The sequence below is a fragment of the Rhinopithecus roxellana genome, chromosome 16 (assembly GCF_007565055.1).
Source record: "Rhinopithecus roxellana isolate Shanxi Qingling chromosome 16, ASM756505v1, whole genome shotgun sequence".
NCBI lineage: Eukaryota > Metazoa > Chordata > Mammalia > Primates > Cercopithecidae > Rhinopithecus > Rhinopithecus roxellana.
The window spans coordinates 88,387,095-88,404,721 of record NC_044564.1 but is presented as its reverse complement, the minus strand read 5'-3'; the positions used below and the strand labels follow the sequence as shown (position 1 = coordinate 88,404,721).

Genomic DNA, 17,627 nt, shown 5'->3' with positions numbered 1-17,627 from the left:
GAGAAATAATTTGCATGCAGTAGCCACTTTACTAAACCTCCCACTTCAACAAATGTAACTGTTAAACTCTATTTTTAAGACTGGCCAGTAAAACATAAGTAGATGTAAATATTCCAAGTTTTGAAGTCCCAGATGATGCCAGCACACAGTAATTCTATTCAGCAAGACTTCAGACAGAGTGTAAAGTTATCCAACATTTTGCCTCAAAAAAGACAAGAAGTTCTAAGTTGATATAATACAGAAACAATACCTTTTATCCACAGATGTTTTACTATTAGTCAATTAATTCTTACAAATACATAAACATGCACATTTTCCCACTTGATTTCCCCATAAATTAAGGAAAAAACAATGACAAGGAAATAAGACAAAAACAATCCATACTGCACAGTAGAATGTTAAAATCTCATCAACTGCACTGAGGTAACAACCCAATAGGGAAATCTGAAAATCTGGGTGTGCATTTTATAAGTAACAAGTGGTTCACTCTAGTTGAATAAACACCAGAACCAAAGCAGGGCCTGGTGTGGTCCCTTGCCCAGTGCTGCTACACATGAGCAAAGGCACCGTCCCTGGCTAACACACTCCAGTGCACGGCCCACTCCAAGGCCAGTGGCTGTTCGGAGACCAGGAGGCTATCATAAACTCTAATTTGATCTTCAACATATTAATTCTATCCAAATTACATTAATCTATCTGGGCTTGTCTTCTCTAAAGTAATACCTAAGGCATTCTGAAGAGTCCAAAAGCAGGACAGAGTTAAATGTATTACTGGCTAATCTCCAGTTCCACTGAGTCTAAATATAGTCAGGCAATACAATAATCTCTTAAAATGTCATGAAAAACGCCAGGAGTTAGAAACTTGGATACACAGTTTCTCAGCAACAGAAAAAAAATGCTTAAACACATTTCAATACCTGACAAGTCAGGTAACAGTGTTACCTATAGGAACACGTTGAGTCAAGACCTCATGGCAAGGGCTCTGTGACAAGCCCTTCCGGAGCCAACTCCAGATAGTGTCCCCTTATGTGAAGCCTGCCGGGCAGAGCTGGGGTACAAGTTAAGGCAGTCACTGAAAATTTTCCTTTTACAAAAATGTTACTGCTCTCATTAGGCAAATATCTTTCATTTACATTTGAATATCTTAGTGTTTAGATGTTAAAGAAATATTTCAAACACTCCAAATGCTTAAAGTCCATCAAGTCAAAACAGACATACATGTATATATAAATACATGCTTATTTGTTTTTATTCAATACTTTTAGGTGCAGATATAAAACCAATAAGTCTCCATCAGGAAGCATACCCTGTCGTTGGACGCACAATCTAAAGTACCGCCCCCACCCTGATCCTGTGATCTCCAGCACAGCTCAGCTTCCAGAAGCTTTTCCAGAAGTAGTGTCAGAACATACAGGATCATCTCCACAACCACCACTACCATGCACAGGCCTTCCTGTAAGCCGACCTGCCTTCCCTCCTGTGACCCAACACCAAGGTTGCTTCACCCCAAGAGAACAACAGGCAAGGGGAGCTTCCAGAATGAGCTGTTCGCCAATATGCTATGTTGCTATCAGATTACATAAGCACACCTCGCGAACACATGGGACACACACATCACACATTTCATACCATGCACACATACTTCACACAACATACCACCAACAAACCCCACCTCATACACACCCCCACCACACCACACACATACCACAATACACACACTGAAACATACCCCACACACAGAGCATGGGTTTATGTGGTGCATGTCAGGAGTCCCCTAGGGGTTTTCAAGAGAAGCAGTCTTACTAAATTGGCCTTTAACTTTGTCATTTTTTTCTTTCCCTTTCATCGGCTCTGTTCTTGCCTCTCTTTAATCATTTTAACAATCATTCATGTTTTGTTTTCATTCTAGAAAAAAAAATTATTGGTAGATTTTCCTTCGCAATTTCAAAACCTTTAGGCCTCTGCAGAGTTCATCCTGTGAGGCCCTAGGTCACAAAGTGAAGAGGAGGTCACAGGCACTAGTCCTAATGCATGGTATCCTCAGAAATATGCGCTCCAGCTGCAGGCTCTGACAACTCTCCCCATTAGAGCTCAGAGGGCCTCCTGTGTACCTGAATGAACCTGGCCTGGTGCTGTGTCTCAAGACTCGGCACAGCCCAGAAGGAAACAGGTGAACACGCTCCTGAGAGCCGAAACTGGACTCTTGTTGATGAACTCATGGCAATACTCCAGCCAAAGGCTGCTCTGAGTCCTAGAAGGGCTCAGAACTGTCCTGGGTAAGCCTGTAGACACAGTAGGGACAGAGGGGGGTTAGTGTTCTCTTTCACAGCACTAAGCATGTTGTTGCCCATGTGCAACAGTCATGACAAGAAGAGCAAGTCCAATTCAGGAAATACATGTCTTTATCAAAGAAAACAGATGTGACTGACACAAAGGCTTGCTCCAGAAGCAAAGGTGCTCATCTCTAATAGTTAAGAGAACTTTTGAGTATTCCACCGGAGAACAGAGGTGGAACCTTAGGCCAATCAGTTAATAAGTATTTACGGAACAACTACTATGTGCCAGGTAGGGCTGGGACAGGGGGAAGCAGGAGATCTGCACAGGCATGTGCTTGAGAGGGACGGTCTCCTTGGGTTCTCAGACCTGGGCCTAGATCCAGGGACTAAGATAAGAGGTAACACCTAACTTTGCAACACAGTCCAGATGATTAAACATGAAAAGCACCTAGCACCCCTCATTATGTAGAGATAATGAGATCAATTCACATTTTATACATTACTTACATTAAATTAATTACAAATTAGTGTTTATGAAGAATTCCAAGGGACATCCAATTTTCGGGTTGAAACAGCAGCCTCAAGAGTGGAAGAAGTTGAGGAAAGAAAAATGCCTGGCTCTGTTTTACAAGTCCCCTGCAAAGGGGCAGCTGGAGGGTAGCCACTAGAGAGGAGAACGTCTGCTGCTCCTCTCTCTCTGGGCTGCTGCTTTCTTCCGAAGAGTCACTGTTACCCAGGAGGAAGGACTTCTTAGCCCTCACGGTATTACTCAACCCACAGGAAATAAGCAAATACAAAGTACCCAGCACAGCAAGTAATCTGAGTTTTTACAGAAACCTGGGGGTATGTGGGCTTGCCCGTGGCACTAGGCTCCAGCACATCCTGGGTGGGTACCGTCTGGGCCTTAGAGCATGGTAGTGTAAAATGAACTCTGTACTGGTAGTTTTGAAGAGAAACATGTTCCTACTGCATCTTATTAAAACAGTAAGATTCCTGGAGGTCAGCTCACGTATCACCATCAACAAATATTAATCTCATCTTTTCACTGTCAGAAAAATTCACTACTTCAGGAAGTAGCCTACTTCTGAAAGACTGAATATTAAACTGTCTTCCTTACCTTAAACTAAACCATATTTTTACACTGGCAAAAACAACTCTAGGACAGACATGTTACTGGAGGCTAAATTTATAATGCATTTTCCTTACAGAAAGCACCCCTTCAAAATATAATTTGGGGCCATAAAATACTATCGTACTTAAGTTGTCAGTAAAAAACTCAGTATTTTCCATCAGATGTTAATCATCTTCTTTTAGGAGCACACTTAACATGACAACTAAGCCACCTTGGAAATCTGTTATAATGCTGACTTTGGGATCTATCCCAGCCCAGGTTCATTTTGTAAGCCAATCCCAACTTGCTAGAGTGGCCCCCTGTAAGATCATATTATAAAGTATGTCTCTAAGGTCAGTGCCAGAGCACGACCATTAATTAGCAATGCCCACTAAGAACATAGGAGAGAGAACTGCAGCATGCATGCACACGTGTTCATAGGTTAGGCAGAGATGCAGGCAGATGAATGGCTTCCAAGATGGTGGCCGACTAGACCCTGGTTGTGTGTATTTAGGGAGCAGCCACTATTATACTTGACGAGCTTTCCTGAGGTTGTTATGGTCATAAACAACAACAAAAACCTCCAACTCATTTATATTAGGACAAAAACAGAAAAGTGGATACAATGAGGACTGTTTTTTTTCCTTCTAATAGAAAAACTGCCCCCTAATTTCTAAGCAGCCCCAGCGTGTAGGTAGCACGTTGGGTTCTCTTCCTCAGGCTGATACGTCTGTAAGCACCCTCTGTAATTCTCAAAGGTAAAAGGCTGTGGATATTTTCTTAAACCTTTGATATTTGAGGATGGAGCAGCCCACTGTCCACAAAAATATAAATGCTTAGTAAGGCACAGGGCATGTAGCAGCACATGGTATTACAGACATGTAGATAAATGCTGTTCATATTCCTCATTCCACGTATGTTATTCATAATATATTAGAAACTCAAAAGCTCAAGGATTGGCAAGTAACACTGGTTAAAAAGAGTACGAGGACTTATGAAACAAGTATTAATCCAAAAGAGTAATATCACAAATTGGCCTGTCATATCATTTGCCTTCCTAAGCAATCGTCTGCTGTGCTAGGTCTACTCAAAGTTCTGTGAAAAAAACCTTAATGCTTCTAGAAAGCTTTGTAGAATAAAGAAATTCAGACAGACTTATTAGCAGCCTTCATAGAAACCGTGGGAAAAATGTTTACAATACCAATTTTCACAATATTAAATCAGTACAGTAATATTGATTAAAGTATTCTATTTCATAATATAATCCACAGTGAGCAGACTTAGTTTACTTTTTATTAGCAATTCCAATTATTGGCACAAATAAAAACATTTTTAAAGCAAACTAGACCAGGAAAAAATGCTCCTTTCGGCTTTTCTTGGTGGTTTAAAAATACAGGAATAAATATAGGAAAATCTTTCATAAAAATAGTACTCATCTATAAACTTGCTCCCTCATTCCACATATTTATTTCATGTGTGTATAATTTTTATCTGTCTACTTGTTATAAGCCTGTTTCTCTTACTTACTTAATTTTGAGGTACTAGGGAAGACTTTTGTAGGAAATGGGAGGCAAGAAACAAAAGCCAATTTTATTAAGATTATGTTAATTTTAAAAATGTGTAAATCACTAAGCTTTACTTTCTGAACTTTGTGCTCTTCAGTTATAGCTGGGGATACTTATCACTCTACAATCTTTTTAAATGTAGGCCTTTTATTCCGTCTCATTTGCCCTCAAACCACTGCAGCCTCTCCCACTGACCCTTGGAGAGAAAGAACCCAGTGACTGGGAGCGACAAGAGGCACTCTGAAGGAGGAAAAGCCACCGAGGCACATGAACGCCTCCACCACAGGAACGAGTAGAAGAAGCTCGCCACAGTATCTGCATTTCTGTAAGGTGAAGGCTTCAAAGCCAGGAGTTCCTGCGTCAGACCCAGGACACATCTCCAGGCCCAGCCTTCATTCCAGCATCAACAGAAAAGACCTCTGGGTTCCACCTTCCCTACCAGCAGGTGCCACTATCACCGTGGATCACGTCTGGAGGAATCTGCATGCCCCTGGGTGTTAATGGCTCTCTTCTACGTACACTACTGAGAGGGCTTAGAATTCCAAGGCACATACTGCCATGATAAGCAAATATTCTTCTGAATTTCCTAAAAGTGAAATTATAGAACTTAAGGATGGAAAGAAAGGTGTGGAAAATAAATTGCCAGCACATAATACAACATGACTTTCAAAAGGCTGGAATTTTCTTTTTCTTTTTTTTTTCGCTATCACCTAGTTCAGGAGCAGAAGGGCTAGAAATTTTTGAGGGTCTCATATCCTACTTTCGCCATATAGTGACTTTAAAAATGAAAGTTTGGTAAATCACAGGAAAGCTAGCTATAAATCATGAATACTTGACCATATGCCTTAATCACTGACTAGGTTTCCAAATGAATATACATGACTTAAATCTGCTGAGAGTTAAATATTTTTAAGCAACCCTTAAGACTTCAACATGCTTGCCTTTTGAATAGTTCTCTCCGATAATAAGATCATCTTGGGATATTCTTTATTGTTACAGTGACCATTAACAGGAACATACAGCTGTGCAGATAAGGTTCTGAAGCTATTTTAGATCACAGATTTTCCATTCAGAAATGGCCACACCAGCTGCTGGAGCAGCAGGCTCTCTCTGGAGTCCATATGCAGAGGGCTGGGTTGCCAGATCACTTCGGAAAGCCAAGGAAGCAGGGTTGGGGGAGAACAATCCTTCACAGGGACAGGGCCTCCCAGGACTCTTTCTTTGGCTTATGGATCTTCCAGTATGACAATAATTTCATTCAACCTACATGTGGTCCAAGAGTGGCCATAGATTAGACAGCAAATTTCAACAAGATCTAAATACAATCATTGTTCCATCTTGTCAATCAAGAACTCCTGAGAAACTTTTCAATGTCAGCTTCATTGTGGCATAATCAGACATTCTCCTATCCTATTTAGATTGTCAAGAAGCTGTAGCACTCTCCTTAGTACAAATATGTGTTATCAATTAATAGATATTTCAAGTAATGAAGTTTAAATCAATGGTCCGAGCAGGGTCAGTATTTAATCAGCTAAAATCTAATGAACAGGTTATATGGAAGGCATTTTAATGCATGCAATGTTCATGAACATAGATCACACTGTGCACATTATTCAATTCTCAAACAAGGTTGGTTTTGAGCAAGTTGAGAGCATTGAGGCTTAACAATCACAAGATATTCTCAAAACAAAAATATCCCTTCTGGAGAGCTGGTGTTCCAATTAGGGTGATAATCATGGATATATCACTGACATAAAAACCTTTTTTATAGGCTTGTTTCCCCCTCATGAATGTAACTATGCATGAAATAAGTTCAATTTTATCAGCTCCCTATAAAGACCTAGATTCCAAAGCTGCTTATAAAAATCTCAACCACTGAAATTACGGTACTGAGTAAGGTCTCTCAACTTCTAAACTCAGGTCAAATCTATACATCTTTTCCATTCAGAAATAAATTTGTATTTGTCATAGCACATTAATAATGCATCTTTCTAAACACTTACATTCTAGTGTCTTAACTGTCTAGGCAAAGGTCATCTGCACCTGCTCTATCTTTGACACTGAAAGGCTTCATTTCTGTTTTGGTTCAGTCCATACATCGCTATCCAACTCATCTTTCTAAATGGAAACGTCATTTGTAACAAACCTTCAATGGCTTCCCATCTCTACAGAAAAGTCAAAATCAAAGTTCATAAATCACTTGGGCAGAAAAGACTGCAGTTTGTTTACCACTGACCTTTCAAAGCATCTCAGCACTTATGCACGCTCTCACACAACAGAGTTTAATTTTCTGATGCACCAAACCAGGTCTTCATCTCCAACAAGCTGTGTGTACCTAAACCAATTATTCATTCTTTCACTGCCTGCTGCACACTGCTCTAAGAGTAATACACACAATAGCAAAAGACATAAATGTTCATGAAATCACTTTTAAAATCTCATTTACCATCAAAGAAGTACTAAACTACCATTGGCAAAGTTCAGCCTCCACAGTGGAGAAAATACCCAGGCTCCATGATCAATTCACAAGCGCGGTTGGCTGGGCCTCTGTCCCTTTCCTCAGTGCTAGTTGACTCCCTTTCCCAAACCAAATCTGATGCATCCTTATCCCCAATCCTTCCTGCCTTCACCAACAAAGGTGGCCCCAAAGTATGAACTCCTGCCTCTGCTCCTCCTTCCCACCTAAGTCTACTAATACAAACTCTTTATCAGGACTAATTTTTTCCTATTCTTTTTGATAAACTCACCTCTTCCCCACTAAATCCTCCCCATTGGTCAAAAAAAGAACATAACAATAACCAAAAACTATTCAGTCTCCCATCCTTAAAAAGAAGGAGGAGAGGAGAAGAGGAGAGGAGAGAAGGGAGTTCCTGAAAGTTCTCACTTTGAAGATACGGCCTTCCTTTGGCCATCTCAGCCACATCTCAAGAGAAGATCCAGTGCCACCTGCTGCCACCATCTTGTTTTGTGTTCTCCTGTGTCTCTTTCCTCCTCCACCGACATCAATGGCACCCCCATTCGCTTGAGTCATTTCAGACTTCCCCAACCCTTCTTGTCTTTTCTTCCTTTGATGGCATTCCTGTGACTTCTGATTCCAGCTGGAGTTGGTCTGCCCAGAGAAGGTCAGGGCAGTATGACACCATGAAAGCTGTGGCCTGCCCTGGCTTCCATAATCCCCACCTCTCCTCCTGTCCCCCACCATCCACATGCTCTGTACATTCTGGCCCTTCTGAGAGCTTTCTCAGGTGCATTAACAGGACAGCCTCTCCCAGACCCAGCCGGAAACCTCTCAACCTAGACCAAGACAGCTGAGGGGGAGCTAGCATGAGAAGCACCATCGGACGTGCGTGCTGCAGACATGCAGCAGGCACCAGGTCAAGACTCCACTTCCTGGGTATGTTTGGTACTGCAGCACACCAATGATGCCGAATGGCCCAACACTGGAGGGGTAGGGGACAGTCACATCTGACTCCACGGGACAGCACAGAAGCCACGAAGCCCGTTCCCATTCAGCCCGAGGTGATCACTGGAAATGCCTAAAGGAGTTTGCTGCGTAAAGGTAACACTGTTTTTAGAACACACAAGCAAATAAAAAATAATACCTTCTACCACGAAGCCAGTGCAGTGCTCTGAAGCTGTGGACAAAGGAGCTGCAGCACCCAGGATGTCACAGGATTTGGGACTAGACAGAGCCTGCAGCGCAGGCATGCTAAGCCCGGGAGAGAGGAACAAGTGAAAAAAGGGGGTCTGAGGGCCTGATCAGGCTGCAGGAGAAGTGAAGAGTAGTGACAGGCCAGGAGAAGTGACCAGCCATGTGCAAAGAAAGAAATGCCATTCTTTTGTGAGCAAATGGATCACACAATGTGAGAAAAGAATGAAAACAGGTACACTGAAGAATGTCCTGAACCTTTGAGAAGAATGTCATTTACAATGTTCATTGTTCCACATGGTATCTCCAGCCATCGAAGACACAGAAGTCCTGATCACCTCCTGCCAGTGACAGTCACACTAGCAGCTCAGCAACCACTCTCAGGACAACTATCACCAAGGAAGGATAGTGAGAAGTGCTTCACTTTAACGCCTTACGGATTGAAAGTTTGTCATAGTAATTGCAAACAGAAAAATTTTAAATCTAATGAACTCAGGTTAAAGTTCCAAAGCTCAGCACTGCACACAGTCAGTGCTGACAAGGAGCTTCATCATCTCAGGAGGCCTGCATTGACCCACCACACAAACGAATAATCTGTAACTAATTATCCATGGCTCAAAGAAAGATCTAATAATTTACAATTTCCACAATTCATAATATTCTTAGACTGTATGTTTGAGGATTCTTTTCTATATTTCCAACTAAATATACAGTTACTTTTACATTCCTTACATTAGGAAATAAAATTACCTAGAACAAAAAGGCATCATTTTCTCCAAGTATTACACAAGCCCACTAGAAGATAAAAGAAAAATGCTTTGACCTCATCTTTGACCACCTTTTCAATCCTTTTCAGTGTTTCCACCTGCACCCCCCACTCCCAGAGTTGATCAGCTGGAAGTGCACATGTCTCAGAGGATTCCGAGACAAATCATCACAATCCTGCGACGATCCGTGAGTCCCACGACCTTCGCTACAGCTGCAGAGCCATGCGTGGTGGCACTCCAACAGCACAAACATGGCCAATCAGAGACCTGCTGGAAGTTTTCTCCAGGACCCTGGCCTTCTGGAGAGAGCAGATCTTTGTTTCATGAAAACCAGAGCACAGAAACACACTCGTCCTGATTACCAAGACGTGGTAATTACAGAGAGTGGCGGCAATTCAGGTCTGCTTTCAGATCAACATTCACTTTAAAGTGTAAACCTGTTTTATTATTTTACTGAATAAACATCATTATTGGAATGTTACTGAGGAAGAAAGTCTGTGGCTTCTCCTCCTTTTCTAAGAGCCTTTACCCTGGCCTACTGCCCCGATGACGGCCCACCTCCTTTACACAGAGGCACTCGGGGTCAACTCAGTCATGATTCTTCTAAGGCTTTAGAAAATGCACAAGAGATTACGAGGTACCGAGGAAAACAAACAATGGATTGTTACAGTACATACATTCTGGTGGAAGTCTGTTCTTTCTAAAAGCAAGTCTCTCAGTTTTCTTTCTGCTTTCTGCCAAACTAAACAGGACTCCGTAAACATACTGACGAACTGGCCTATAGAGCAGAGCGGCTGGAGGCAGGTCCTTGTTGGCTTCATCTTCAATAGAAACAGCAATTTTGATTTCACCCTTTGCATGGAAGAAAGCAGAATAACATTGCACATTTTTCACATTGAATTTACAATACACTCACAGAAATACACTGTATTATCTCCAGTTAATGACACTGCAATTCCATTCCAAATCAACTGCTTAACAACTTGCCTAAATAAAGACGTTTAGGAAGAGTTCATTTGGCAGGCTGTGGCCAAAGCATAAGCTCAAAGAATCAAAATAAAATCTGCATTATTTTATGTTTAATCCAAAACGAAGAACAAAAGAAAACCATGTAGATGTTCCAAAGTCTTTGAAACAATCCAGACAGATAACATCAGACAACAAACAGAATAGAAAAGACTGAGAACTTGCAACTTTTATTTAGAGAGTGGGGATGGTCATATGCAATATAATTGAAAATTTTCAATGACCTACATGCAAACTAAAGAACTGAGTATCCTGAAAATACAATGGTCAAATTTTCTTTGCCAAGTTCTTCCATGGCAAATTACCACCTCATGTATTAGGCTTCTGCCATAGTGTGGCAGGTATTCAAGAAATGTGTCTCATTGCGGGTAAGGACATGCCTAGCCACTAGGGCAGAAAACAAAAGCACTCCATCTTTTTCATGTCCCAGGTCCAATACGGCAAGAACCGCATCTGACTCAAGAATGTGCTGCCAAGAGACAAATGACTGACTGTGGCCTTTGGCAGCTGAGATTGTTGCCAAAATTCATCAGTTTCAGGGATCTTACAGCATCAAAATACATCTCAAGATATCGTGCAATAAATTTTATTTAATTCTACTCAGAGCATAAAAATGCACTTATGACCTCAATGTCTGTGAAGTTCATTGATATATACGCTTTAAATAATAATTTTGAAACATTTGCTGTTTCTTTCACATAAGTTTAATTTCAAAACTGGTCTTTCCCCTTACCCTCCGTACTTTCATATTCATTAATCCAGTAGCTACATGTGTTCTAACACTCTCATCTAGGGAATATTTCTCTTAATAATATGATGCTTTGCGAATTCTCTTCATTACCATAAAGATGCATCTCACTGTAAATGTCTTAGCCTGGGCAATTAAATACCAGAGCCATTTAGATTATAGGATAAACTGAAAAAACTTAAGTAGCATTTTAAAATCTGAAAAGACAATTATCTCGACCATGTCATTTTATCAGTATTTGTCCTTGAAATTCATAAGAAATAAGAAAGTATGTTGGTACAACTTGCAACCCTCATATAGATCTAACCAACTATCCAGGCATCAGATCCAGGAGTGTGGACATATCAGGTGGCTCCTGGGGACCTTACATTTCAAACAGCCCCACGAGGAATGAGTGTTGTTTCTTAACACGTTGTTTTGAAAGATGTCTTCCCAAAACTTTGGTTCCTTAAACTTAGCAAAATGCTCTCCCCACAACAATTACTTTTCACTTACCCTTTATAATTTATGTTGAACCTGAAAAATAAAATGTTCACCTTACAACCATAATCTGAAAAGTGATACTATAAATGCATACCCATATCAAATAATAGATGAGATTTGGAGGCATTACAACTAAAAAATAAAGGATCTGAGCAAATAGTACTGGCTACATGTTTTCCATGTCCTTTAATTAACAAAAGTAAGCAGTATTTGGATTAGTCGGTTAACAGTTGAAGTCCACCTCAGGAGTATTAGAGAACAGGAGTTCATTATTGCATTTATTGACTCTATTTTACAAACCACAGATGGGTTGTAGAGAACAGACAGAAAAGTCTGGTTATATATGGTCGTATAGGTACTGAGGAAAACATGTTAATAATACATGATAGTAATAAACCAATTCTGCAGGATCAATCTAGTAACTCAGGTAACTTGTTAAATTGTGGGGCTAAGATTAAAAGTGCCAACGTAAAGACTACACATCACCGAGGAAATTTAAATACACATAGATACATTTGAGACACCAAGATTAAAAAATAATTGATGCCACACTATATGTATATATTTAAGCATACATTCAATAAGACACTAATAAAGTGAAATTACGACACTGTATAAAAAGACAGTTGCATTTTCTGACTATGCGCATGTTTACAAAATCCTGTATTCCATTTTTTGCTCTTAGCACTATTAAAACTGCACGCAATGAGGTTATGAACAAGTCAAAACACATGAAGTACTACGAGCCATTCAAAGGGGGAAACATTATTTTCTAAGCACAAATGATAAAGGAATCAGATATTGTATCTGACATCAGAATTAAACCTGACGTTACAGCACAAATATGGTGTAAGAAAATTCTGAAATTGAAATAAAAAGAAAAAAATTACAAGTCATAAAATAATGTGATGCATTATTTCATTAGAAGTATAAAAATATTTTATACTAAGTTGAAGGAAAAAAGTGAGACTTTTCACGAGTTACTTTTAAACTGTATTTACAGTTATAAATGTTCATCTTTCATTCAATGTTTAGAAAGGGGAAAGTGAACTTTGCTTCAAATAGATTAGTAAGACAGAAAAATGGTTCAAAAGAGGACAAAAGGACGAAACACCCATAGGAATGGCCACTCATCAAATAACAGAAGCCACTCCAGGGCCCCTTTGATAATACCTTCGTCAGGACATGGAAGATGTAGGGGTACATCAGCCCCTTCTTGTGCCTGTGCTCGGCCACTCTCAGCACCTCAGGTGCAACGGGGGGCAGGGGAGGTGTGGTGATGTCCATGTGGTTCCTGGTGGGCATCGACAGGAGGCACGGGATTGGCTGGACAGTGCCCATCTGGCTTCCCTTGCCTTCGGCTAGTTGGCTTCCTGAAGAGGCAGTGGACGAGCCTTCTGCCTACAGTGCAGAGAGCAGAAGGGAGGAAAACGAATATATGTCATGTTCTCATTCATTCAAAGTATGTTAGGTGCCTGTTCACCTGCCGGACACAGAGGGGACAAAGATGAGTCCTGTCTTGGACAGACCAGATTTGGTGCCACCCTAAAGACAGAAGAAACAGACAGCACCCTGATCCAGTCCCTCTCCTTGAACAGCTTCGCACACTGAAACAGCATCAACATCTACTGTGCCACAGGACACTGGGCCTGTTGCTCCCCGCTGTTCTGTGTCACCCTGCAGTCCCTCTGTGTTGGGAGGCAGAAGCCTCGCTATCTTGTTTGGCTCTCACTTGTCCATCATCCATGTGGTCCATTCCTGTGTTTGTTTTCTCGAGACCTTGCCTAAGATCTCTACACAAACAGGAAAACTAACACTCCAAGAGGCTGTGCAGTCTGAACACAGTTACACAACCCCAACACATAGAAATGGAATTCTAATCCAGGGCTGACTCTGTGCCGCGCAGCTGGTACTTAAAGAACAAACAAAAACCCAAACTCAAGCATTCTCTGTAGTCATTATAAAGCCCTAACTATACACAAGCAAAAATTAAACCAAAAGCCCCAAAAACCTGCTAAGCCACAGCATAATCCCATTAAAAACAAGGTCTCAGATCTACGGATAATGACATAGAAAGAGGTTCATGATACACTGTTCGGTGAAAACACCCATTCTGTAACTACTAAGCCCCCAGACGTGGAGTGTATGAACATAACAGGAAAGAGTCTGGACCCCAAATTATTACCACAGTGATGGATTGCGGTGAGGCAGTAGAACTAAGGAAAGGAAAAAGGAAGGGAGACACTTCAGCACAGTCTCAATTATCTGAATAGTTGCCCAAGAGCAATGATTATCTGTATGCTAAAATTTATCAGAATAAATGTTAAAAATAAGAATTGCTTATTGATTGATTTAACGCCACCCTAAAGACACACATTTTTCTGTTTCGAAAGTATACTCTTTATAATGGTGTGTAATTAAGTGCTTAATTTTATTCTTTAAAACACAAAGTGCCAAAATTAGTCTTAAGAAGAGTAACTCATAGATAATTCACTAGTTTTTCTACACTCTCCATCCCATAAGAATACAGATATGAAACAACTCAAAATGCTTTGGAAGGTGCTTTCAAAATAATATGTATCCACAAAGGATTTTTGTTTCTTATTTGCAGAACAATCATTTAATAGTATGACTTCTTCAGACAAACGTCTGATATTCAGGCAACCCTGCATATTAACCACCAAAACCTTCAAGCAGGAAACCTGCTCCTTCTTGGTAATCACATGTGGCAGACGTGGCTTTGCAAATTAAAAAGGTATTTTTAGGTATCACTATTAACAGGCAGAAGTAGAAGAAAAGCGGAGAGGCAAGGCGTGGTGGCTCACGTCTGTAATCCCAGCACTTTGGGAGGCTGAGGAGGGCAGATCACTTGAGGTCAGGAGTTCAAGACCAGCCTGGCCAACATGGCAACACCCCGTCTCTACTAAAAATACAAAAATTTGCCAGACATGGTAGTGCACGCCTATAATTTCAGCTACCAGAGAGTCTGAGCCAGGAGAATTGCTTGAACCCAGGGGGTAGAGGTTTCAGTGAGCTGAGATCGCACCACTGCACTCCAGCCTGGGTGACAGAGCAAGACTCCATCTCTCAAAAAAAAAAAATTTTTTTTTTAAGAAAAAACTTTTTTAAAAAAGAAAAAGAAAAAAAGGAGGGGAAGTTAAATTTAGCATCCCCGGTGCTTTCTCAGTGAATCTTCACAAAAACCTACAACAAATGTGGGCTCAGGAAGGTCCTAAGCACCTTGTCCAAGATGATGCAGTGAGCAAACAATGAGGAAATCAGCTGCCTGCCACGCAGAGAGACTAGCAGAGAGACTAGCAGGCTTGGGCGTAGCTCTGAACTCTTCCTTTCCCGCTTATCCCCTTTGTAAAGGTTTACATGACCTGATTAAAAGAGAGATATTATCTTTCACTATTTGATCACTAATACAGTATGCTAATACAAAATGAGTCAGAACTCAAAAACTAAAAGGCATAGACTTTCTACCTTTGTTTGGTCTCCTGGGTCTCCTCGTGCCTGAGGCTCTGAGTGGCTTCCCGTCTTCTCCCAGCCAATCTTGTTCCCGCTGATATGGCTAAACATAAAATGAACATGATTACTGTCCAATCACTTTCACAAACCAGCTGACAATGACAAGAAGGGCCTGAGCTAAGTCTGCAGGCTCATAATAACAATACTTTTAAAATAAACACAACGTCGAGAAATAACTCTATTATAGTAATATTTCTTCCTGCTTCAAAAGAGTAGGTGATAACCACATACTATGGAAAAGAAACTATTGAACGCCTAACTTAGAGGAGTCACCAGGCAGTTTAGAGATGGTCTGTGGTGTGCTTAGCGCTATGGAGGATGCAGAGGAAACAAAGGCAAGCCTTGCCTTGGAGGATCTTTCCATTGTCACAGTGAGACAAAAGATCGGCATTTAATTGGCAGTTATGAGGTAGTAGAAGACTTAAATGTTATCTGGATCGAATACTACACATAATTTATAAATAAATGTAAGGCGATAATACATCACACGGGGCACTCCACCCTATTCATGTGGAGGGGGCATTAGAGCTAAAACTAGAGGTGACTCGAACTGGCAAATCTAAAAGGCAGGGAAGGTACGCTCTAGACAAAGCGAGATGGCACAAACTTGGTGGGTTCACAGAACAGGGAGTTCATGGGAACTTATTTGGAGGATGGCTTTATTTAACAAAGGAGGGAGAAAAAAAGGGGTAAGGAAAAAGAGATGAGAAGATCACAGAGCAACTCAAATTCCAGAATAAGAGATAACTGTGCTGTTACCCATTAACAGTCTGGGAAAACAATTTCATGGGTTTAATGAGCATTTAAAAAAACTGAAACAGGACAGACCAGAAGGAGTGGTGTGAATGAGCATTATTTCCTAAAGTCTTTGTTCACTTGTAGTATATGGGTTTACCATAGTCCTCAGGCAAATGTGAAATGCACTGTGTACAGGTAGCAGAGGATATGCAGGGGCTTGAGCAGGGCCAGCAGGACGCAGCACCACACTGGAGCCTCAGTACACATGGTGTGACCCTGAGGCAGGGATGGCTGTGGTGCTCCGTGCACTCACCCTTCCACTATAAGGTTCTATGCCCAAACTACCTTCTGAAAACCAGTGTTGGCCATAGGGCATGCCAGCATGGGTCAACTGGCCTGCCTTTGTAACTGACTCACATGACAGATGGAGAGGTTTTAAGACCAGATAATTCTCCTGTCTTCCAATCAACTTCATTTTAGGTCTGTCTTTTAAAAAAGGAAACAAAAAAAAAATGCAAAAAGATTCCACTGTCACACGATGGACCCATCCAGCCAAGGATACCGCACACACGCCATGAAAAGTTCACCCACCCTGTTCAGGTTTCCCGGTCTTCATGGAGCTTGGAGAAACCACTGCTCTGTTCAAGTTCACTACCTCATGCACAATCTCTGCCTGCAACTTAAAACTAGAGGAAACACCAGCAGCGGCTCAGATACATCAAAAACCAGTGCAGGCATCCCCAGAGTGTGGTGATCTGTCCCATGAGAAAGCAGTCACTGAGGGCACAATGCGAGCAGACAATGGAGAAAGGATCAGGAGATGGATGAGCATGTGCTGATAGGGAAGCATGAGTCAGTAAGCTGGGAGATGCAGGGGGCAATAAATTACTAAATCCTGGCCTAGAAATACATGGCAACACTGGCACAAATCTTGCTCATCTTCCATTGGATGTAAAGAACAATAAGCGTTCTCAAACTGTTGTTAAGCTTAAAGACTCATGTGGAATGCTTATTAACCATGCAGACCCCCAAGCATCCATCCCCGGGGTATCTGTCCCTAGAGTGTCTGGGGCTCTTGCAGGGTAAGAGGATCTAGAGGATCATGCACCTAGGATGGTGGGGCAGGGGAGGCCGAGTGTTAGGAAAGTGCCAACCAAGGAGGGGACGCACCTCTATACTAAAACTGAGAGCCAATAGGTTCATGCCAGTGCCACCTGAGATCACAGAGACCCCTACACTTGCAAGCCTTAGTGTTGTTCTATGTAAATTATCAATCTAAAAATAAATGTCATACTCTGGATGCTCATATAACCTTCTAACAATCATACTGTAAAATCTAAAATTAATTTTGCCTGAAAAGCATCTTGACAAGAAACAGTTTTTGAGAAGGCCAATATATTTCAATAGGACAAATATATTACTTTACAATTGGAAAAAAAAAAAATTTGAATATGACAAATGCCTTGCTTTGAAGAACAGATGGATAACATTTTAGAATACTTCTATATATATTTATGTTTCATTTCACACAACTAATAATACCTTAAACTGACACCTGGAACCATGTACGTAAACCAGATGTTTCACTGTCTCACACTGCACTGAGACGTGCTGAGACAAGTACTAGCTACAGGGAAGTAGAGTCAGTGACCCGGGCACTGTGCAGGAATCCTGTGGTGCTCTCACAATCTCATCCCCACCCGCACACTATAAATCTCTAATGATAAAATGAT

General features: G+C 41.2%; 1 protein-coding gene across 2 annotated transcripts in view; it reads right to left on the bottom strand.

Moving 5' to 3' along the window:
* The window catches only part of FAM120A (family with sequence similarity 120A), a 117,363-nt gene that overhangs the window by 23,282 nt on the left and 76,454 nt on the right, over positions 1-17,627 (bottom strand). For both annotated transcript variants that reach the window (XM_010375119.2, XM_010375120.2), the window contains exons 8-10: positions 15,112-15,199; positions 12,799-13,026; positions 10,046-10,220 (exon numbers count right to left, since the gene is read on the bottom strand). In XM_010375119.2, the coding sequence (XP_010373421.1) occupies positions 10,046-10,220; positions 12,799-13,026; positions 15,112-15,199 (491 nt within the window). The remainder of the gene's footprint in view (positions 1-10,045; positions 10,221-12,798; positions 13,027-15,111; positions 15,200-17,627) is intronic.